Consider the following 25,457-nt stretch of genomic DNA (forward strand, 5'->3'; position numbering starts at 1 on the left):
TAAGCAAAACTCACAAGAACATAGATAACAACAGAGAAAATGCAAAATTGAAGAAATTCACTTACGCATAACCAAGGAATGTAAAATAGACAGGTAATAAAATAGACAGGTCTTATAGATAATAGGTTTTATAGGTATAGTCAGCTAGATCAGCTCAATAAGTTTTATAGACTTTATAGTTGTTATGTTACTGTATCTTAAATTAATCTTATTCATATATGTATACAGGTAGTCCTTCGCTTACAATCATTCATTTACTGACCATTTGAAGCACTGAAAAAAATGATTTATAACAGGTTTATACACTTAGGACTGTTGCAGCATGGTCACATGATCAAAATTTGAGTGCTTGGCAACTGGCAGGTATTTATGACTGTTGCACTGTACTGGGGGGTCATATGATCACCATTTGTAACTAGTTGGCTTCCAACAAGCATAGTCAGTGGAGGAAGCCAGATTTGCTTAATGACTGCATGATTACTTGATAACGGCAGTGATTTATTTAACAACTGTGGCAAAAGAATCGTAGAATGGGGCAAAACTGACTTAACTCTACTTTCCTTAGCAACAGAAATGGTGAGATGAATTTAAGTCATAACTTGAGAAATGCCTGTAAGTATTACACAGACACAGACCCAGGCACACACACACACACACCACTCACTATATTTAATGGTCCTTCAGTAGAGAGAGGCAGAGCAGAGGGAGACCCAACAAAGAATATTTCTGTCATATTTATCTTTTCTATAGACTGCACACCTAGCTGACTTCTGATGAAAACAGAATGCTAGATTAAAAGAATTCTTTATTTGACCCAAGACTAAATCTCTTTGAACATTAAATATAAGAAAGTTGTGTATGATACTAAAAAGTGTGGAGTACAGTTTTTCATCATATAAAGGTGACTTAATTGCTGATTGCATTTCTTTTTAGTAATTCTTCATTGAATTTTTTAGCCTTGTAGACATCAGTCCCAAGAGTAATGGAGTTTAAATTGCCCTTTGCCCTTTACTAAAAAGAGAATTTAGGTAATTTCTTTGGACCAAGATTATCTCACATTAGATGACTCAAGAGCTTTGTTGCCTAATTTAAGTGCTTTACTTATTAGTTGATTGAAATAAGTAAGTTAAAAGTAAATATCCTGTTTAACTTACTTAGAAAATAAAGAAGATGAAAGCATTCAACGGGAAACAATGTCTTCAGCTGTAGTGGAGTTTTTCTGTTTAAACAAGCCTGTCTTTTCTACTGTTTACATATTTTAGTTACTCCATACTTGAAGGAGTAGGCTAATTGCAAGATTGGAGACAGGGACTTTTTTTGTTCTTGGTCAAACAACATTGTAAAATTAGAAGGGAGACATATGAAAAACTGCCAAATTTGTCTTGGCAGAGATAACTCAGTTGCGTGTACATGCTATCAGGACTAATCACTTTTTAAAAAAAACTTGTTTTTTCTCTTGGGAAAAAACAACATAATATTTTTAGCCAGTAAATTGGCTTTCTGAGTTCAGTAATACCTTTCTCAGTCTTTAACAAGTTAACTTAAAGTTGTCAGTAAAGGAAAAGGTTCTCCTCACAAATAAGTGCTAGTCGTTCCCAACTCTAGGGGGAGATGCTCATCTCCGTTTCAAAGCCAAAGAGCAAACGCTCTCTGAAGACGTCTCCGTGGTCATGTGGCTGGCATGACTAAATGCCGAAGGCGCACAGAACGCTGTTACCTTCCAAAGGTAGTCCTTATTTTTCTACTTGCATTTTTACATGCTTTTGAACTTCTAGGTTGGCAGAAGCTGAGACAAGTAACAGGAGCTCACTCTGTTATGCGATGCTAGGGATTCGAACTGCCAACCTTTCTGATCGACAAGCTCAGTGTCTTAGCCACTGAGCCACCGCATCCCTTTTAAGTTGTCACTAGGAACACTTTTATCTAGATTTGCATTTAAATGTCTATTTCGAATGGTTTTTTTGCCTGTATTTGCACAAATCCTGATCAGCTATTCTAGACTTCTTTTGTGTTGGATATCTGATTGATATATATCCAGAATGATGGGAATGTAGAGAGTTGTTGTTTGCTTTTTTGTCATAAATTGTTTTCTGAACTATTCTGTAATAATTGTAGACCTAGGTTTTTCTCTAATCAGGGCCCCCTTCACAAAGAATTGTTGTTGGCTTTCCTTTTTCTAGTTGTTGTTGTTGTTGTTTTGCAGGAAGAGATATGAGGATATGGAAGAATGAGGTAGAAGGCTAAGCAAAGCAAATATATTTCATGTAGAGCAATTGGCTGAAAAGAAGAATGTTTTGGCCTGTCTGGCATTACTTCTCTCGTGATACTGAAACTAGCATACATCTTTTTTTTAAAGCAGTGCCAATTAGGTCAAGACATTCAACATAATATGTAGATATGTACTAAATTAAGGGCCTTCCTAATGCTGGAGGATATCTGGCTACAGAAATAATGCTTGATTTGGTGAAACATAGGGTACATAACAAATAGTGGGCATTTTATTTTGCACAGTTTGATATGAACAGAGTTGGAGAGGCCTTTTAGGAGTTTGGAATATACTTAAGGGAGATAGTAGTCCAGATTCTGAAGATTAGTTACTAACTGTAGAAATCATAAGTCAGGAAATGAACTGGAAGCCTGACAATTTCCTTTTTTAAAGCAGCTGCAGATCTTTTGTGTAAGGTAAAGTAAAATCATTGCAGAATGCAGCAGAGTAATATTGAAAAATCTTATAAATAAACAATAACTAGGAACATCTCTACATATTTATGAAATATAAAGACTTATTATAATGGCAGTAGTAGTCAGTAGTAGATAGTACCACACAAATGCACATATTCATGCTAGTTAAAATCATTTCTAAATATTCAGAAAAATCCATTGCACAAGATAAAAACTATTGCTTCAAATTATATATATATATAATTATTATATTATATATATATATATATATATATTATATTTATTTATTTATATATATATATATATATATATATATATATATATATATATATATATATATATATATATTAAGCATCATTATAGCTTAAAATACATAATGTGTTCCCAATTGATGGGGAGTCTGTTCAAATTTTTAAACCTGCTTACTTATGTGAAATGCTATAGAAACACAAGGGAATGTAATTAGAATCATAATAATTGGAGATAGCAATGACTGCCAATCTGTTGGTTGGATCTTGTCTATTGGAGTCAGCAATTTAAATATATAATGAAAGTAAGGTGACCAGACGTCCTGCTTTTGGCGGGACAGTCACGATTTTTAATAATTTGCCCCGTGTCCCATGGCGTGTTCAAAAAGTCCAGATTTTCCAAAAGAAAGAAAAGACGCCCAATCATCAATTTTAAAAAGGACGCCATTAAAAAAAAAGTTTTTATTTCTCTGAAGTGTCGTTCCCGATGTGGCCTTAGAGGGCAGTGGTTTTCCTCTCTCCACTCAGCTCACTCGCAGTGCCCGACAAGGGGCGAGGCTCCCTCCCCTCCTGCGCGTGGGTACACTGACACGCGCCATTTTTCTTCAGGGAGAGTGACGGCTTTCTGGCGGCGGCAGTGCAGTGAGGAGGAGGCTTGGTCCCAGGCCAAGCAGCTCAGCTGTCGGAAGTTTTTTTTTTTGCCCGCTTCTCTTGGGCGCTGCCGTGCAAGCCACCGTCAGCAACCTGGTCCGGGTGAGCCGAGGGGAGGCAGGCGGGGATCTGGTTGGGAGAGGCTGGTGATGGGGTGGCTTTTGAAAGGGTTGGGGGGCATTGGAGGAAGGCAATTGGGGGAAGGCTGCTTTGCAACCTCCAGCAAAGTCCCATCTAAACTTCTTGGTTCGCCCTCCCCGGCCCGGAGCAGGCCGTTCTCGGGAAAGCCAGGTTTGTCCTCCCTCCCTCCCTTCTCTTCCCTTCCTCCCTTTCCCCTTCCTCCCTTTTGCCTCTCTCCCCTCTTTCCTTCCCTCCCGTCTTTCCTTCCTTCCTTCCTTCTCCTCCCCTCGCTCCAGCCCAGAGGAGAAGCAGCTGCTTCTGGAACTTCTTGAGAAGTTTCCTTGCCTGCTTTTCTCCTTCTCAAACGCCTTCCAATGACTGGCCAAGCTCTCCTCCCCGGAGTCTCTGGGAATGGAATGGGGGGGGGTGTATTATTGATTAAAACTTTTGCCACCTGGTGCTGCGGCTGAGGTGAAGCTGCCAATCTCCTGCTGGCACCCCCGCCTGTGGCAGCGGTGCCTCCCCCTCCGCTCAGAGTACCTGAGCTGGGCACCGCATTACTCCTGCCCCCTCCTCCTCCGCCGTGCTTTTGAGGAGCCATGAGGCCAGGGGAGCCAGTAGGAAGGCGGCGGAGGGGGCGGGAGCAGGAAACAAAAGGCCCCATGGCTTCTCAAAAGCACGGTGGAGGAGGAGGAGGGGGCAGGTGTAACACGGTGCCCAGCTCAGGTGCTCCGAGCGGAGGGGGAGGCTCGGTCCCGGGCGGGGGCGCCAGCAGGAGCTTTGGCAGCTTCACCTCAGCCGCAGCGCCAGGCGGCAAAATTTTTAATCAAGAACACACCGCCCCCCCGCCCCCCATCAATGGTGTCCTGCTTAAACACTTAAACACTGGTCACTTTAAATGAAAGTCATTTTCATAAAGAAATTCAGGTTTGTGCATTCATTTATAGTAAGAAAGTGTAATTGCAGAGAGAGAAGCTTTAATAAATTGGAAAAATTTACACTTTACTGTTGATTATATGGAGTATATTTGCAGAAAGTTGCTTTCATTTTCTTGATGTGGATTTTTTGTTTTGTTTTTATTAAGGTACGGACACTCTTTGTCAGTGGTCTGCCCCTGGATATCAAACCCCGAGAGCTGTATCTCTTGTTCAGACCATTCAAGGTATTTTCTTTGACTATTAATCTTGAAAGACAAAACTGAGACCAAAAGCCTTGGTGTGCTTATTTATAGAAACATTGTGATTTGTGTTGTTATTATAAATGGCATATTTCCACAGTAATGTCTGACGGGTTCCTCTGGAGGAGAATATAATATTCCTAGTATCTGGATTTTTAAAAGTTTGGAATACAGTTAATTGTAATATCTTATTTCAACTGAAAACTTGGCTAGGAGGACTTTCGAAGAGACTGAAAGTTGCCCAAACATTCCCAAAGAAAATGACTATATATATTAACAGTGGTGTGAAGAAAGCTCCAAGTTACACATACAAGCTTCTACTGATAATAAAGATTAGGTAGAGCTCATAATGTCTGTAAATGACATGCCATATATTGTAGGTGCTACCACATATTCTTCCAAGGCATATTTTACTGTTGTTGTTTTTTTCATTTTCTAATACCGGCAATGGAAATGTACAAATCTAACAGGTTTTTTTTACTGGGCTGAGAAACCTCATTTTCATTTGTAGGAAGCATAATATTAGCCTTTATATGTGTGAAATCCATGTTTCTTGGTAATGAAATATTTTAATCTACTTCATTACATTTCCTCACCCACCCTCTTTAAACCGGGTGTCATGGGGAAAAAATCTTTTTTGTGTCATTTCTGTTTGACATCTTGATTATACACATATTATTATGACTGTACAAAGCATTTGAAAGAAGTGTTTCACCAAATGTGCTAGAAACAACAAAGCATCTCTGTTTGAAATGTTAAAACAGCCAGGTAGTTTGCAAGACTTTTAGCTTGCAGAAGACTTGAGTTCTTTAACACTTCACAGAGAAGTGCTTTGCTTATGCCCACCTACTTTGCCAAACATCTCTTTTGAATGCTTTTCAAATCCCTAATACATATCCTATTAGCAGTTTCTTAGTACTGAGGTATCTTCCATTGTATCTTCCACATGGTACTTTCTAAATCATTTAAACACTAATTTTGCCTCAGGAAAGATAGAGACCAACAATCTTTATTTCTGGGAAGCCCCCAAATGTTTCTCCCTGTAGGCTGATTCAGAAGTGGCAGTGCTTGACAACTTAAAAACAAACAAACATGGGTGCCCTCGTCCCAAAGGTCCTTTTTCAACAGGCAACTGGACGTTCTGGTTTTATTTTGAAGACATTTTGCTTGTCATCCAAGAAGCTTCTTGAGGTAACATGGGTGCCCTAGGCTATTAACTCTAGTACCAATTCTCAGCTCAGGCCTAGAAATCGGGACACTAAATTCTAGTTCTATCTTGGGCATGAAAGGCGATTGGTTAACTTTCAGCCAGTCACTTTCTTTCAGCCCAATATACTTCACAGGGTTGTTGTGGGGGAAATATGAAGAAGAAGGAATATTAGGTATGTTTGCCGACTTGAGCTATTTATAAAATAATAAAGGCAAGATAAATCTAATGATAAATATTGGGGTGTTTTTTAGCAGACACACTTTTTATTATGGCTTGAAAACAGAATCAGACTTACAAGATTCTGTTAATGTAACCTTACAATAAAGAGGAACAATTTCATCGGGTGTCTGGACTACCTCACAAGCTGACATCAGTCCTGCAAATCTGATAGTACATTTCTCCTTGTCACCTTTACAGCTCAAGAAATAGAATGGATCCCTTCTGGCACATTTGCCATGCCTCTGGCTTTCTCCCTGTCTCTCAAGGTCGTTCCCACATACCTTTACCCTTGGGACAATTTGCAACAGTGGTGAATTGCATGCTAACAATGAAAATATTAGACTGCTTCAGCAAAGAACTCTACCATAGAATCTTCTACCCTGAGGGAAAGCGTAAAGGGAAAGGGTACTCAGCTGTCGAAATGGAGAAGAATTGGCAGTGTCCTCAGCCTCATTGTAGTTGCTTTATCATAAATGTTTGCAGAATGTAGTGGTGGTGATGGGGACTCCTTAAGTATTCTCTGAGCGTACAACAGTAAAATTGCCCAACTGATCTTACCTAACAATAGGGAAATAATGTCTTGCCTTCACAAGGGAACTATCAGATATGGCAAAGCAGTTGTTTACACCAGCGGGCAAACCTTTGCCCTAGAACTGAAAAAAAAAGACTGCAACACTCTCTGTGCAGCATTTTTTTCTGGAATGGAACTGAATCAGTAGTTAATTGGCAAGCCCACTGTGTGGAGAGGACCAACTGGTGCAGCAGCACCAGTTTCGGAGCAGTAGAATCCTTGCATTATAGAACAGTCCTGAATACATGAACATCTTGCCGTGCAAATTCCTGTGCATTGCATCATGATGTAAGTACAAAATGGTGGAGCTCATGACAGCACAACACACATGATGTCATTTTGGCACTTTTTAGTTGTGAGGAATGAATGAATGCCTGTGTTAAGCATAATGGTATAATATCTTATTTGTGTTACTCCAGAGCAAATACGGAGTCTCTATGGAGATTCTTAACCATCCAGGTCATGGTTGTCCCAAAAGGTATTTTTCCAAAAGACACTGGATTTTCTTGGTTTTTTTAATCTTTGAAAATGTTTCTCTTCTCATCCAAAAAGAACTGAAGAAGCTTCTTGGATGAAAAGTGAAACGTTTTCAAAGAAAAAAAAAACCAGCAAGAAAGTTCAGTTGTCTTTTGAAAAAGATACCTTTGGGACAAACTTGATCTTGCTTTTATATATACATTTGTAGGATATATATTTTTCTGTATACTTTATTCAAAATACAGTATGGATAATCCTCATTAACTGACCACTCATTCAGCAATGGTTTGAAGTTATGATGGTGCTGAAAAAGGAGACTTATGACAGGTTTTCAAGATGGATTCAATCACATGGTGGTGATTTGGACTCTTGGCAGCTGGCGTGCATATACCAAGATTGTAGTAAAACTGTCATCAGATGCTGTCATATTGGGCAGAGTCATGTAATTTTTTTCACTTTACAACTATGCACTTAGTAACAGAGTTGCTAGTCCCAATTGCGGTTAGTAAGAGAGAAGTAGTTCCAACAATAATGAATATTTTTAAAGTAATAGTATATAACATTAATATTTTAACTCAGTTTTTAATCCTAATATTGAATACAAAGTTAAATTTTATTATTAATCAATTGTCTGTCTTAAGGCAATATGAAATAGTTAGGTCTTTTTATGGAATTATGGTTGCTGTTCTTTTAAAAGAAAACCAAATGATAAAGAATGATAAAGATAAAGTATTACCATGTGACAATGTGTTGATATATTTAAATGTACAGATCTAAAGATCTTGTATATTATTTTATACATATATAGTTTTTATTTTTCTCTCCAGGGGTATGAAGGTTCTCTTATTAAACTCACTTCAAAGCAGGTAAGGCTAACACTGAATAAATGTTTATCATAACCATCGTAGGAGGTTATTAAGATGCGGTAAATTATAAATGGCAAACTTGGTATAAAAGTTTGGCACAGAGGTTTAAATATCAGTAATCTTTATATTTCTTTTTCTTTTTTAACAAAAGTCACTGAAGGTGGTCAGAATAACTGAATTCACAGTTTTAACTCATTACAGTCTATCTAGTTGATTCAGTACTTATCTTTTAACTACGGTAATCACTGTGTTAGAGATGTATGATAGATGTACTTGAAAAATTAAAATTGTGTCCAGCCCAGTTCATCTGCAAAATGTGATCACTGACATGCAGAAGGGATGATTGTTATTATATTATGCAAATCTCACTTTTAAAAAATATAATTTTATTGAAGACATTTTTAACAAGATAAAAAATACAAAAATATTAGAACAGAAACAAAATAAGAAAGAAAAGAAAAAGAGAAATGCAAATAGAAAAGAAAAAGCAAGGGGATAAGAGGTGACTTCCCACCTTTTTGACAGCAGTTATAAATGCATTTATATTCCACCCTCTGTCTCTAAGGTTACATCATAATTTCCTTCTTTCCATAAGCTACCCTTTCTAATCTTCATACCCATAAATCACAAGCTTTCTCCCTCTTTTTTCAGCAAAAAGTATGTAAGAGATTTGCAATCATTGATAAATGTAGTTGTTGATCTTTCCCTAATCTGACAGATTAATTTTGTCATCTCTACTAGTTCTGTCATCGTCACCATCCATCCCTCCCTTGTGGCCTTGTCAGAGTCTTTTCATTTTTGCACATATAATAGTCTTGTGGCAATAATCATATATGGAAATAATCTAACTTTCTAACTGAATGTCCACTAATCCCAGCAAGAAAAGTTCTGATTTTAGTTGAATGTTGGTCTTTAAAATTTGTTGTATCGTTGCATGTATTTGAATCCAGAAATTTCTGGCCTTTTTACAAGTCCAGTAGTCATAAAAATGATTCATGTTGTCCAACATGCATTTAAAGTACCTTTATACATTCTAGATAATTTTTCTGGAGTCATATACCATTATTACATCTTTTAGATTATAACATAATGTAAATATTAGTCTTTTTAACCAGGTATTTTCCCACTGTTCCATCAGTGTATTGTGTCCAAAGTTCTTAGCCCATTTTAATCACAGTCTTTAATTTGTTCTTTTTCCATTTCAAACTTTCAGCTAAATTACATTTTAGCAAATACATGTTCATCATTTGTACATAGTTAAACTTCATATTCTGTCATCTGTTGTCAATTCCAAATGTCCTATTATCGACCTTAAATCTTTCTCTTCTATTCATACAAAAACCATTAAAAACTAAATCCCGCTACAGTCAATTACTCTTTTGAGTTCATCTTATATTCTCCATATTCCTGTTAGAAGAGCTCTTAATAAGTTAACCATTTTTCTCTATCTACTGTTTCTTTCCTGTAAAACGCTTCTTATGCTGAGATCCATAAAGGCATTTTCAGGCAGAACCTGGGTTTATATCTATTTCATAGTCTCATTATAGCATTTTTAATATAAAATTTCTCAAAATCTAAGTTAACCTTAACTTTTATCATACCATTAAAAAGTCCATACCATCCAAAGCTCAGATTGTGCTTTTCTAATTCTAAAATTCTCTTTATTTCTCAGAAAAATCAATTCTTCCATCCCTACTAAGCAGCAGGCTACAAAATGTCATTTCAATTCAGGCAGTCCCATCCTCGGTCCTTTGCATGTTAAAATAGTTTATATATTTAACTCTTCTTTTTCCCCACTGCCATAATATTTTAGATGTATCTTTTTGCCATTGTTCAAATAGTAATCAATTATCATAATAGATGTTATTTGAAAAAGAAAACATTATTCTTAGCAAAACATTCATTTTTATCATATAAATTCTCCCCAAAATGATAAATCTTATCATGTCCTTAATTTCTGGTATTACATACAATTCATGTTTCATATTCCAGTATTTTGCTTTTTTCTTATTCTTAATATTCCCCCCCCCATCAGTTCCATTTGGTTTTTCCAGTTTTATATTCCTTGTTAACACCTGTCTTTTATTTATTTTAAAATCATTTAACACCCCAAATTCTTTAATTTGTCTATAAATATTTCTGCCCCTTCCAGGAGGTTTTCCAAAATTATCACCAGGTCATCAGCAAATGCCAGTAATGTATGTGTTTTTCTTTTAATCTTTATTCCAGCATTTCTTTCATCTTATATCTCTGTTGAATACTTCCAAAGCTAAAATAAATAACAATGGTGACAAGGAACATTCTTGTTTAGCCCCTTTCTGTAACTCACAAGTTTTGTTTATTCTCAATTCACAATTCACTGTACTTTTTTTATATATAAATTGATTTTACCCATTTGATAAAATTATCTCCCAAATCCATATATTCCAAAATTTTAAACAATAAATGTCCAATTCAAAATTGTCAAAGGATTTTCTGCATCAAGAAAAATCAATGTTATTTGCTTTTCATAATGTTGTTGAAAGTATTCCAAAATATCCTATATGTTTCTAATATTGTCCCTCAGCTTTTAGGTGAAAATTCAAACTGATTATAGTCCTATAAAACCATCTTCATTTTCTCAACTGAAATCATCATAAATAACTTACAATCATTCTTCAATAATGATATTTAGAAATAATGTTTGGCCGGGTGAAATCTTGACCTTCTTTAGGTATTAGTGGTATATTAGCCTCTTTCAAGCTGTCTGGTATCTTTTTAGTCTGTAAAATGAAGTTCATTATCTTTTGCAATGGTTGTAGTTATTTGTCTTCAAAATATAATAACAAGCTGGTAAACTATCTGGTCCAGATACTTTCCTTGTTGTGACCTTTTTATACCTTCACAACATTTCTTATTGTAATGGATCCATTCATTAATTATTTCTGTAATTTTGGGAAATTTTTGTTTCTTTAAATGTTCATCCATTTTTCCAGGGGAATTTCTCTTTCTTTACATTAATTGAAGTAGTATTGATGGCATTTCTTCTGTTAATATAATATTTCTATGTTTTCATTTTAATATTTTTTCTCATGTTCCTCAATTTATATACCAACGATTTCCCCAGCTTATTTGCAAGTTTAAAATTCTTCTGTTTTGCATAATTTATTTTTACTTTCATTTCTCCTACTATTAACAAAGACCACTGCTGTTATAAAAGTTTAATTTGGTGTTGCATAATTTTCTTTGGGGGGGGGATTGCTTTAATTCTTTAATTTTTATTTGACACAAAATCATGTTTTTGTCTCTTTTTTTACTATTATGCTGTATAAAATATGCCTTCATAAAAGCTGTACTTGTGTCCCAAACCACTATTAGTCTCTACTTTTATTAAAATTACTATAAAAATGCCTTTAACATCTTTTTACAATTTTTCATTATTGTTTCTTTCTGCCGCAATGTTTGTTTACTTTCCATCTGAAAGAATTGGGTTTCCTTTTAAATACGAAAGTTTGAAAATACCTTTGGCAGTATGTCCACTTATAAACACTAATAGTCAAATTCTTGGATATCCAAAACATATTAATTTTTGAGAAAGATCTATGTCTTTTAGACTAATAAGTTTATTCTTTTGCATCATGATTTTTGTATCTTCGTGCATTTACAAACTCTAGATTATTCATCATGTCAAAAAAATGTTTTGATAATTTATCTTGTGCTGTTTTAATATCTCTCTCAGAGATACTGTCCTTCTGTGGACAATTGTCAGACCCAAAGAACCAGTAACCCTTCCTAAGTTCAACACTCTGAAGAGTTTGTTATTGTTACCTATACACAAGAATCTAACATTCAAAGCTAAATTGGTGCTAAATAAGGGTGAAAGAAATTCATGGGGAGCTGTACAATTATTTCAAACTTATGATACATTTAACCCTGCCTTTCAGCTCAGCCTTCTGATCTTCTACAACAAATCACTCCATTCCAAACTTCCTTAAGTACCAATTTTCATATGATTAGTTTGTTCATAATTCTTTTGTAAAAAATTACTTTATCCTCATTTGGAGTATAAATGTCCATTATTCAATTTTGGTACCATGGAAATAGTTTCCAACCCCCACATATCTACCATGCCCATTGCCCAATTGATTTTATAGTTTTTATATTGTTAGCCACCCAGTCATTGACTGAGATGAGTGGCTATAGAAATTGAATGAATGAATAAATAATTATCAGTCAACATCAGTTCTAGTTTTAATTGGCGTTTACATATAAAACAATTTATTTCTCTTTTTAATTATAACTGAAATTATTTTGCAGATAAAATATTGTATATTTTTTTCTAATATGCATTTTTAAAGGCAAACTATATCTCGTTTCAATTTTTTGAAATAACTTCCTTCTTGTTTTAAGAGCATTTGCTCCATTTATATTTCACATTAGGCTTTTAAAATTAATGTCTATACCAAAAACAAAACCAGTCCTGTCATTACCTAATGTTGTCTCTTCCTCAGTTTTTTGTTTTAGCTCTTTAGGGTACCGAGTGCTGTGGCTCTTTGTTGCTTCCCTTTGCATTTCTTTCAGTTTATCTTTAAACTTTCTTAGAAAGTCTCTTGACTGCAGACTGCAGATTTCCTTCTTATAGTTTGATTCAATGAAAGGGACAGATGACAGTGGAAAGTATATAGTATAGGGATTTGCTGTTGCTGCTGCACTTTTTAAAAAGGATAAAGATCTTCAGGGTTATTCATTTGATAGCTAATCCAAATCTTAAAGAAAAAGATAATTTGAAATTATTGGTCAATAAAAACCCAAATCTAGATTTAAAAGTAGAATTGTTGAATGTTGATTATTTTCTCCAAGTAAACTTCCTGTATTCAGCATGACACATTTAGGGAAGGATAAATTATTGTATTATTATCTAAGACCATTTTTCATATTTGTGATTATTTTTGCCTGTGCAAAGAAAAACTAGTATCCAGTCATACTGAAAGATGGGAAAATATATTAATAGGTGCAGATTCTTAAAAAATATAATTTCAGATTTTTGTCTAAAAATCTTTAAAAGAAACCTAGCCTAAACATTTTGATTGTTTTTCACTTGCTAAGTTAAATCTGTTTACATACTTAGGAAGTAAAGTGTTTAATAAAGGCAAGAACAGAAGTGAGATTTGTTCTGTAGTTTCTACTAAATTAAGTGCTCTAGTACAATTATTTCATGAAGGACTTCCTTGCTTTAATGTTTTTATAGATAAATTAGTCTAAACAACAGACCTGTTTTAATTCTTGATAAATTTAGAACAATTAATCGGCGGTACAATTTTCCTCCAGAAGTTGTGAATGCTCCAACACTGGAAGTTTTTAAGAAGATGTTGGATAACCATTTGTCTGAAGTGGTGTAGGGTTTTCTGCCTAAGCAGAGGAAGACTTCCAAGGTCACTTCCAACTCTGTTATTCTAAATGCAAAATGTAGATGAAGCATTTTGGAATAATTAAATAATCATTTTCTTCTTTTAGTTTGTTTTCATAGTCTTTTGATATTGGATAAATGATTTTCCACAGATGGGACATCTCACAATCTTTAAGATTCATTTTGGAGGCATGATCTCCTAAAGTTTCCAAGATTGTGAAATAAATAAAATTAACCAGAGTCTTTTAAAATTGTTACTTGATATATAAAATACAACATTGAATAGAATTGTCCAAAATATTTATTTTTAAATATGTCAGATATGAGTTGTTGAGAAAACTGCTATTTTAAATGCAAAATTCAAAATGCTTTGAGCATTTTGGGAGACGCTTGAGCTTGAAACAAAAGGAGTTTCAAATTCAAAACACTGAATTTCAAATTTGAAATGCTTCCAAAATGTTTGGAAAGTCCCTTTCGGCATTTGACAAGGGATATTTTATGAAAATTCACACTTTAAAAAAATCAGAAATGAAATGTTTGGACATTCCTAGTTTAATCAACAAAAGTCTACACAATGAAAAATCAATACCAGTTTATGAACTAAAGCTAATGTGATCATGTTTAATTTGGGCTATCATCAAATGAGGGTTTTCTGCTTAATTTTTGAATTAAAAGTAGCATGTGAAGTAATGGATAATTCTGACTGTGAATAGTCCAGAAACATTCTAATTTTTCTCTTCTTTCAGCCTGTGGGTTTCGTTAGCTTTGATAGTCGCTCAGAAGCAGAAGCTGCTAAGAATGCCTTGAATGTAAGTATATAGTATTAGTCTCAGTTGATTGGGTTGCTTTCTAAGTATGGTTAAATACTTAAGTACAGGGATGTAAATACATTCAGGGAAGATGCTCTGGACTATATTAAAATGGAACCATATTATCTATAGAGTCGTGTACTGCAATTCAAATGGGAATTTTAATCAAAATTTCAAATTGTTGCTTTGAATACTTCTAAAAATGCATTTGCATGTAGAAATGATCAACTTTAGCAGAATAAAAATGAAACCAAAGGGGAGATAATTATATAATGTACTGCATATAGAGGATTGACTTACATCTCTATGCTATATCTAGTTCATCTGTCAAGTATCCATGGAATAAATCAAATGATTTTGAACTGCCAAATACAGTGATGATTAATTATGGGTCACCAAGTTGTCAACTCTTAAATACATAGACTTTATCCAGGTGATCTGTTCCCAATCTGGTTCTTCAACGTTTCCAACAATGGACTTCCATGACTGTAATCCAGCTTCTGTTTTTAAAAAAAATTATTTTATTTATTTATATTCCTATTTCTAAACTGCCCATCTCCCTTGGAGATTGGTTGTCCTGCTTGTCTGTTTTCTTCCATCTCTCCCAGCATTATGGCTTGTTTGTTTATTTAAATTTATTGCTCAAGGGAGCTGTGTTTTATCAAAATATGATAATTTTAGCCTGGTCACTCATGCATTTTTTTTCATTTGTTTGTTTACTTGGGTTTTCATAGTTATCTTGGGATTCTTTCCCAACACCACAATTCAAAAAAACAGTGTATTTTTTTAGTCTATTTTAAAATCATATCCCACTTTAACTTCCCTATCCATCATAAGAAAAACCATTGCTTGCCCAATTCTTGTCTCTGTAAATATAAACATATCATAACATATGAATATCTTTTCCAAGACCTTCATTATCCGCATGATGATGATGATGATGATGATGATGATGATGATGATACCATCCATTCAGTTGAGTCCAACTCCTGGCAAGTTTGTGGGCCAGGTCTCTCCACATCTTCCGATCTTGCACTCTTTCCTTGAGGTTTTCTATGCTCTGGCTGGTGTCAGCTTTGACGGTGATTACCAGCCTACTAAGTGCTAATCTGCAATATATTTCTTGATTGATGATTCCTTTTCTATGTAGTTGATCCTCATAAAAAGCTATCCACAACTTTAGTATCTTCAATGTTGCTGGTTGCTGTACCCATTGTTATTAGTTTGGTCCTCTTTATATTTCATTGTAATTCCATTGACAGTCATTGACAGAGTTTACAGATTATTTGCATTCTCAGCTATCAAAGTACCATTGTTAACATAAACCAAGTTATTAATTTTCATCTTCCAATTTTAAAACCACACTCATTTTCTTTCAAACCAAATTTCCTCAATATACAATTCTGTACATAGTTTGAATAAATGGCAGGCGTGACAACTGTCTCACTCCTTTGCCAACCTGGAGCCAATCTGTTTTGTCATATTCTGCCTGCTTTGTAGTTTCCGGATTTGTTTATTGGTTCTGCATTAGGATAATATGGGATTCCCATTTTTCTAACCTATTGCTTACCTAATTTCTATAAATGTTTTATTAACCCCTGTTGTTTTCCAACTTGGTAATAAACATCTTATATCATTAGAGGTTCTTGTAAATAGGGAACATCTTCTAAGGCAGGGGTCCCCAAACCTCAGGGCACAGCCCACAACCAGGTTGTAGCCTATTGGGAACTGGCCATGCAAGAGGCAGGCTGGTTCATGTGTGCGGCTCCAATCGTGCAAGTGGCATCCCAAAGGCTTCTCTTCTCTCTTGTGTGAGTAGAGCTGTACCTACATGCTGGCCTCCTGCCTTCTCCCCCCGAATCCCCCTCCTTATAATGCTCCCTAAAGCAGAGAGGTGAGAACAGAGAGTGATGTTGTGGGCCGCCAGCTGCCAGTGGAGTTGGCGGCAGACTCGGACAATGAGGAGATTGGGAAGGAACTAGGGCCAGTCCTGGAGTCTGGGGAAGGCTCTGATGGATGCTCTGCGGATGCTCTGCGTCAGAAGCAGAGATAAAGCCAGGGCCCTCCGACATTTCCTAGCTGCCTTCAGAGTTGGAGATAAGTGGGGAAGAAGAACAGCTGGGGCCTGTTCCAGATGCACGCTGAATGGCCCCTCCCTGGCTGGGGAATAAATAGAAGCAAAAGGGGAGTGGTGGTTACAGGAGACAACAGTTGGTATTTCTTTTGGAAGGAAGAAAGTGGTTTGTGCCTCAGAGACTGCTTGCCAAGAATTAATTTACAGCTTTGAGACTGGAAGCTCTTGGCCTGGCAATTATCCAAGGAATGATAATATCTGTTACTGCAGTTAACCCTTGGAATGATTATTGCCTGGACTTTTAGTGTGGTATGAATGCCATGAATTCACAGTAGCTAAATAAAGAGAAGTTTTTTGGGACAAGGATTCTGTTTCTTGGTTCTGCTAAGTCTGAGTCGGAACAACTGAGTGGGATGAGCACTCTTTGCTCAGCTTCATTGACTCACAGAGGCTGCTTGCTCAGGACACCAGATCCACTTTCAGAGCATTGGGCAACCTCGGTTGACTCTGAAGAAGTACGAGACCACGCCCCCAAAGGCTTCACTTCTCTGCGCCAAAAACATTTGCAAATGGATGAAAGGCTTCTGGGAAGCGATCTCACACTGCTTCCACCTCTTTGCAAAAACCTTTGGCGTGGAGAAGCCTGAAGAAGCATGAAACTGCACCCCAAAGGATTCTCTTCTCTCTTGTGAGAGTGGAACCGTCTATGTGCATGCACACTTGTTTGATCTTTTTTGAATTATTTACTGCTTGCTTATAAGCATCCTTTAACATATCAGTTTTAGGTTGGAACTTCTCTCTGAATATGAGATTTTTTGGGAAATGTTCCTTGTTTTTCTTTCTCTGTTTCCATCTTTGATGTCTTCACAGATGTCATTGTAATATTGCTGCTTGTATCTTCTAACAGTTCTCTGAAATTCTTTGATAAGTTACTTCTTGAGATCTTTGTTTTTCTTGACTTTGGCTTTTTCTCTTCATGGCAATTTCCACCATTTGTTCATATATCCACTTTGCTTTCTTCTGGTTTTTTTATGGTCTTTGCTGTCTATTTTCACGTTCATCCTTAATAACATCTTTGATATAATTCTGCAGTTCTCTAGTTTCCTATCAATGAGGTTCAGTACTTCTAAGCAATTCCTGATATTCTCCTTGAAAATGATGGGCATATGTTCAAGATATGTCATGGAAACTGGTTGGCTTTGTTCCTCCACTTTAGCTTGACTTGGAACTTGCTCATGAGCAGTTTGTGATTCTTTTCACACTAAATCTCTGGCCACATCTTTACTGTTAATAAAAGAGTCTTCCACTATATTACTTGTGCCAGTAATATAGCCAGTTTGATATCAAGTGATATCCACTTGATAATGTCCATGTGCTGTGTATAGCATTGCCTGTTTGAAGATTGCAATGGAGATTAGCAATGGAGAAATCATTGGATTGACAGATATGATAATCATTCTTGTGTTTCATTTCTGTTTCCTAGGTGATAAGAGTCCAACTATGTTTTTTATTCTTTATTTGCAACTGCTACATTCCAAGCTGTAAGCATAAGCGATACATCTTGCTTATATGCTCTGCCAATTTAAGATTGACCTTAATTATTCAACTCATTAACTTCTTTTTCTTCTGCATCAGAATTGGAGCATAAACTTAGGTAACCATCATATTAAAGGGTAATCTGCAAAGTCTAATTGATATTATTTGGTCATTTACTGGATTGTAGCCAAGGAATATTCTTGCTACATCTTTTTCTGAGTATAAGAGGAACGCCATTTCTTCACTGTTTTTTTTTAATGTCCTGATTAGTAAGCAGTATGATTTTCTGAATGGAAGTTTCCAATTCCACTCCATTTTAATTCTCTGATGCCTAAGTTTTCAACATGCAGTTGATTCATTTCAGTTCTTACTACGTTGAGTGTTACCATGTTCATGCTTCTTATTCCCATGTTCCATGAAAATTCTTTTAGTTACAGAATCTCCCTGTCTTCATTTCAACCTCAGTAGCTCAATATCCTGAAATTGCATCATAAAAACCATTAGTACTTTGAAAGATCCTCAGTTTTCTTCCACAGCATATTGAGTGCCATTTAACCTGAAGGGTCCATCATCTGGTGCCATGTCATCAATTATTTAATATTATCTATCCATATAGTTTTCTTGGTAAAATACAAGAGTGGGTTACCATTGCCATCTTTTGCACTGTATGTGATGATATTTTCCCCATTGTCTCTAAAGGGGTGAGCTATCTTCCTATACTGCTGCTGCCTGATATAAGTACCTACTTCCATTAATTGAGCAGCTGAGTTGACTTTCATGTCTTGCGTGACCTTCTTGGAAGTGTATGCTTTTGGTGCACATTCCAAGCATTCTTTATTCATCCCTCCCAGGAACATCCCCTGTCCTGATACAGCAAGATAGTAGGATTTCAGAGGGAAAGATGCAGTGGAGAACATACAGTTCAAACACTATTATGGTATGCAGAGAATGGAAGAGCAGTGTCCTTCAGTCCTCCCTGTATAAAAGAATAAGATTTATTTCCAAAAAGGGTAGACAATAGAGGAACTTTTGAGAAGTCAAGGAGCATTAAAATAGCAAGCATGACTGGGCAATTGAAGCCCCACCCATTTAATGGGCACAGCAAAGCCAGTATATGAAATGAGATAGGCTACTTTTAAATTCGGCCTATATTACCAACAGGCAGTTCAACAGATGTATGTTTATAGATGGAAGACACTGTGTTAGTCATTAACCCTGGTGGTTAAATAATCATAAGCTCAGTTATTAAGAGCTATTGTTGAACATTTCTTGTCATACACTCCGTCTCCTCAAAACAAAAGATCAGTCTAAGGCTTCGTAATAGTTCCACTTAGGTGATTGTTGCATACAGTCCTAATCATACCATCAGTGGTTAGTAACTGGTAAGATCATGTTGCATCAACAGGTCCTCCACATAAAACAGAATGACTATTTCCAATGGGTGATACCATGGACCTCAGATTCAGATAATTCAATGGTGTCAGTGTTATAAAATTATCAAGAACTGTTACCAGGTGGGGAAAATGCTAATACATAGGTAACCTAACTAAAAAAAAAGATGTCTATTACTCATTGACAGGAATTCCTAATGCTTTTAGTACAGAAACAGCTTTAATTCTATTGGCAAATTTATTTAGAAAGGAATTAGTAAAAAAGAAATTCCATTTCAGCACAGTAAACAAATGGCTTTCTGTTGATATTCTGATTTATAATTCAACAATCCTCAATTTACCACCATTCCTTTAGTGACTCTTCAGAATTATGATAGCTCTGGAAAAACAAAAACAAATTGTGACTGGTCATACAACCATCCCTGTGGTCACATGATCCAAATTTGATTGCTTGTCAATCAACATAGATTTACAGTGATTGCGTAGTCCCAGGGTCATATGATCACGGTTTGCAACTTCTGTTTCCAGGTTGCTTCGGAAAAGCAAAGTCGACGGGGAAAGCCAGATTCATTTAATGACACACCATTCATTTAATGATCACATTCATTCGCTTAATGACCATAGCATAAAAGGTTGTAAAATGGGGCACAACTCACTTAGCAACTGCCTTTGCTAAGTGACAGCATTTCCAGTCCCAGTTGTAGTAATAATTTGAGGGTTACTTGTATAAATCTTACTGCTGGAAAATAACAATTACAATTTGAATTAGGTGGTATCATTTGTTTTCCATGTAATATAATGATTAAATGAAATACTTTAGTCAAACTTGTGGCATCATGTTGTCATCACGTAACATATCATGAGTTTTCCCCCTTTGCTAAACCGGGCGTGGGGGGTGGCCAGTACGTGACGGATCCAGACCACAGACCACAAGTTTAACAGCCCTGCTTTAGTGGCGCATACTTCAGAATCCTATAAAAATGGTATTGTTAAGAATACAGTTCTCTGCACTGTTGAGACTTGAAAGACAAGAATACAAGGTTTTCCCACTTGAGAATGGGAGAATCTGTAATAATTCAAATTCTAAACAGCCTCTCTGCATTCAGAATAAACACCTTCAAATAGGGAAAAAAGGGTACAATCAATGTTGATGATTTTTTCAGAAACTTTCTAGGTTCTTCCAAACGGATGGCTTTTAGCATTATCGATCAAAAGACATTTGTGTTCAAAAAGCAGTTAGAAAACATGAGAAAATTACAAGTGAAAGATGTATGGAACTCCTAAAAAATTACATTATTGCACAATAGAAGCCTCATCTTTTTATCTAAACATGTTGATCTGACTTAGGGCACCACATTTTTCTAAAATAAATTGTCTGCCTAAATAAGCAGACAATGATGTTTTGATCCTTTTTGCAAACAGCCCCAAATTTGTTTGTCTTCAGGTTTGCATAACTAAAAAATGTGTGACACATGAAATGAATAAAGCAAATGTTGCAAATGGTAACTCAACTTCTAGAACTTTCATACATAATGCATATTAACATCACATTTTCTGCTGCATTTTGCTTAGTGGTACATATGCATTCACCATCATATAGGATTTTATAGAATAACATTAAAAGGAGAAGGTTTTGTTCTATAGAGCTTAGTCCAAATCTTGGCAAAACACATGAGAAGAGGGTATATAAAAGGGTTAAAAAAGAATGAATTGCAGTTCAAAATTAGAATTAGACTACAGTGTAAATTCCTAGGCTTTTTATCATTTAGGAATGAGAATTAGCTGGTTCTGCAGGAGGCTTTTAGGGATTCTTTTTGTTGCTGTTTTTCTGTAGTAGGCACATAGGAATTGCCCTTTATCCTTTATATTGTAGAGCTGCAGTGGGATATGGCTCTGGAGTGAGATAGCAATTTTGCACATTTTCTTTTCTCTTTTTTTATATCACAAATAGTTGACAAGGGCAACCAAGGTGGTGTAGATATTTGAGTAAGAGCTGTGTGAAGTTTATTTGCAAGCCTCTCTCATTCGCTATAAAAGACATATATGACAATTGGTAGCCTATACATCTTTAGACAAATGAGCAACAATTCCCTTTTTTCCTCCCTCATCTCTAAACCATGGTGTCAGCAAACCTTTTTCTTTTTTTCCCCTTCCCTCCACCTTTGTGCTGCTTATCTTTCTTCTCCCAGGCTGACACATATGTTTGTGGTGGAGATTCATTACCACAAATTAAATACAGCTCAAGATGAGACAAGCTTGCTGTATGACTAGGAAAAGACTTACGAGTATTGATATGGCTTATGCATGATTAAGTTACTCTGGCATAGGGCCATTGAATATCACATGAAAAGTGTATCAGACATTAGTATGGTACACTGTGAACATTAGTTCCAAGTAGACAGCCATGCAGGAATTTTGCTATCAAGAAATGTTTCATTCATCCTGTCATCAGATTGCAAATCCAGATAGATAAGATGCAGCTGACGTGCTCTGAAAAAGTAATTGCTGTTAACAGACTTCAGAATAATCCACATGCAGATCAACTGAGTGATCTAAATAAATATACTATATTTAATTACTTCTTTTAATTAATAGTACTGAGCATGTTTAAGGAACGGGTAGGCATCATGGTACCTGGACACAATAGTGCATTCCTGAACATCTCTGATGCCCATCAAGTTTCTAGCTTCAGCTGATTTGTAATGTTTTTATTTTAGAATCTTGTTAAATGAGAAGATGGATAGCTGCAAAGCCATGTCTCTAACATCAGTTTTATTTCCAATAACCCCTCTGGCTAAAAAAAAATATTGTATAGTTTGGGCAAATCTACATACTACCCTTGCAGCAGTATGAGGTTGGTTTGGAGCACAGGGGTCAAACTCAATTGCATCACATGATGTATCATGCTGTGTTTTTTGCCTTTGCTGAACCAATGTGGCCGTAGCCTGCACGTGAGGCATCTGGCCCATGGACCGTCAGTTTGATACCCTTGGTTTAGAGGATGTATCTGTGTGCCATTAACAGTATCTTATCATCCATCTAAATTGGAGGAAACCTGAGGGCAGTTTGATTGCTCTATTCTGGAAATTGTATTTTCCCTCTTCTCTCATCTGTAGAATGTAGCCAGTGTAGTGTATATAGCTGCTGATGGAAGAGGTAGCCTGAAAAGGTATATTCCATGTTGACAAACCTGTAGCACCAATAGGTTCGGATAGTTTCCTGTGGAACCAGTTCCTCCTTCTGTCCTCCAAAAAGCCTCTTCTCCTATCCCTTTACCCTGGCTTCTACAGCCCTCACCCTCTTTTAAAAATGGATAAGCCAGCTTGTCACCCTAGAGAATGCAAAGCCTTGACATTGACTTGTCTGCCATTGCATAAGGCATGTAATTAGCTGGGAATCTACTTCTTAGTGGCCATTGCTCCCCAAAATCATGATTCCTACTTTCTTTCCACATGTAATGTTCTTAAAGTACTTTGCAGTGCCCACACTTTGCCCCAGCTAAACTCTTTTCTCAAACTTCAGCTGATCAATACCACTCATCAAAGCAGCCACACTAATTCAGACAACCACTAGGTGTCAGACAACAGAGTAAAAATACCTCTCTTTGCTACCTTCTAGTGGTCAAAAGGTCAGATGTGTAATCATAGTTTCAAGAATTTTTTTAAAAAAATGCAATCAGATGACAGAATTATGGAGAAAAAATACAGTGCATGGAGAGTGCTGTGCATGGAGATTTTTACATGATTGAGATTTGTTGGGACTGTAATTTCAGTAGAGGTGACCATTAGTCATGATTTTTTGAAGCTTAGAATGTTATGCATTAAAACTGCATTGATAGTAGGGTATGCAACAAGGCATGCTGTGGGAGCCCTTTAGGGCAGCATGATTCCCTACGATGGGCCCAAGTATAGTAAAACAGCTTTGTAGATCTCATCTTTAATTTTGGAGCAGGAGATTAGCCTCTGGAAAATAAAATCTGTGTGTACAGAGTTAACCTCAGCATAGATGGTTATTAAGACAGTTATTTTTCCTTTTTGAGCTCAGAGAGTAATATTTTCATACTAGGATAAAAGGATACAGCAAGGACTCAAGGTTTCAGTCTCTGTTTCTATCTTCATTTTTAATGCACATTCTGTTTGGCTCTGGTAATCTCCAGGGATATGAGGGAACAGAGCAGGATACAGACTACCTTATATGGTGCTGATGCTAAAGATGTTTAAGGAATGTGACTTGCTATAAAGCCTATGGCCCCAGATTTTACTGCCAAACAAATTAGGTCATTTAAATTTCTGAGGTTTTAAAAGGATGTTGAAACTTTAATTTGGAACAAGACATTCTGTATTGTTATTTTTTTGTTCAATGCTCAGATTCCCATACAGTTTAGTGAAAGTCTTGAAGAAGTAAGGTAGATTTCCAGGTGCAATTTTTTTCTGCATTAAAATTAACTGGAAAGATGCAATGTACGTATCACTACTGGGTGCACAAAACACAACTTGGATTGAATGAATTGAAGAGTGAATTTAAGATCATGAAATGCAGGTTTTCTTCCCAGTTGATTTCAAGGTTCTTTCCACTGGACTAAAAGATCTTTGCATTAGCCATATTCTGCAGGATTAAAAAGTAAAGCTTTTCCCCAGACTATATCATTTCATTTATTTTTGTTTATTTACATTATTTCTATACCAACTGATCATATCAACTTTGGACAATAAAACCACAACTAAAACAACTAGAAATACCCCCCACCCCCCATAGCCACATTAAAATAACTCACTATAGGTCAACAGGTCAAAACAAAAAAAATGCAGATTTTGTGTGTGTGGCAAGGAGTCAGAAGCCCATTTTAAATTAAATTGAATGAAAGTATATGTTGTATGAGTCTTCTGTTTAGAAGTATATCCTTCTTGAGGGAGATGGTGATAGTGGCATGGATGTCATGCATCTAGAAAGCCAGCAATCAAGGAAAGAGCTGCTCTAACAGTCAGTAGGAGGGAGAAGATGCCCTTTCATTAGTCTGATTGCAACGTCTTGTCACAAGGCTTCCTCGTTTGCACATCCCAGAATCCTCCTTGAACTGTGGAGGATTTAACTGATGACTAACTGAAGCATTCATCAGATAAGCACTGGACAAATTTCTGTCAAAAACATGGCCAGGAATCCTGGCTGGGGAGGATTGTATGTAACTACAAACAACCTGCTCAGAATACAGCAGAAAATACTGAATAGGAATTTTAGTGTCTCCCCCCCCCCAATTTATGTCTCTTTCAGTTGCTGCTCTCTCTCTCTCTCTCTCTCTCTCTCTCTCTCTCTCTCTCTCTCTCTCTCTCTCTCTCTCTTTTTTTTTTTCCCCTTTCTCTTTCTTTCTTTCTAGCAGAAAAGTTCTTATGGATCAGTGCTTGTGCCTTGTATCTTACTTTATAATTAATAACCCAGTATTTTTGCTGTGCCATTTCCTGTTCTTAACCTGTTTTTGTGGAAACAAAAGTTGGCAATACTCTGCTAAGTATTATCTCACTCTGCCTCCTTAAGGGTCTTGAACGTTGCTCTATATGCTCATCATCATCCCTTTGCACATGAAAGGACTGCTTAAACTTAGAATGGCCCTACACATATATGCCCCCACAATGCTAGGGAGCTTGTGGATATAACCAGAAGCTCAGTCCATCAACTTTTTGCTCAGCTGCTGCCCTGGCAGCAGAAATGTCACACGGATTGCTTGGCAGTTTTTACTCTGAAGCTACAGGGAAGACAGTTTCGCAGTGGTGAGAAGGCCTTGTCATCTGCTCAGTGATAAAGACTTCCTGCTGTAGCACTCAGTCTCTTTTCTGCCATCATTCTTGGCTGTTCTATGAGGCTGCTTGGTCACTCCGTGGCACATAACTGGAGTTCTTAAAAATACTTTTTTATCTCTAAAAAAAACAAGCACAGAAGGGAAGGGCAAGGGTGGAGCATGGCACTTGCTGCTGCCATCTTATGTGGTCACTGATTGGTTACCACAATGGATCACTTGTCAGAGCCAAGGAAACACAAAGATGGCAAT

The 25,457-nt window shown here is 36.4% G+C and overlaps 1 protein-coding gene across 1 annotated transcript in view; it reads left to right on the top strand.

The window, feature by feature from the left end:
- The window catches only part of RBPMS (RNA binding protein, mRNA processing factor), a 105,966-nt gene that overhangs the window by 41,503 nt on the left and 39,006 nt on the right, over positions 1-25,457 (top strand). The window contains exons 2-4 of the mRNA XM_032213413.1: positions 4,786-4,863; positions 8,183-8,221; positions 14,354-14,416. Coding sequence (XP_032069304.1) covers positions 4,786-4,863; positions 8,183-8,221; positions 14,354-14,416 — 180 coding nt within the window. The remainder of the gene's footprint in view (positions 1-4,785; positions 4,864-8,182; positions 8,222-14,353; positions 14,417-25,457) is intronic.

Source organism: Thamnophis elegans, chromosome 3, assembly GCF_009769535.1.
Source record: "Thamnophis elegans isolate rThaEle1 chromosome 3, rThaEle1.pri, whole genome shotgun sequence".
Taxonomy (NCBI): Eukaryota; Metazoa; Chordata; class Lepidosauria; order Squamata; family Colubridae; genus Thamnophis; species Thamnophis elegans.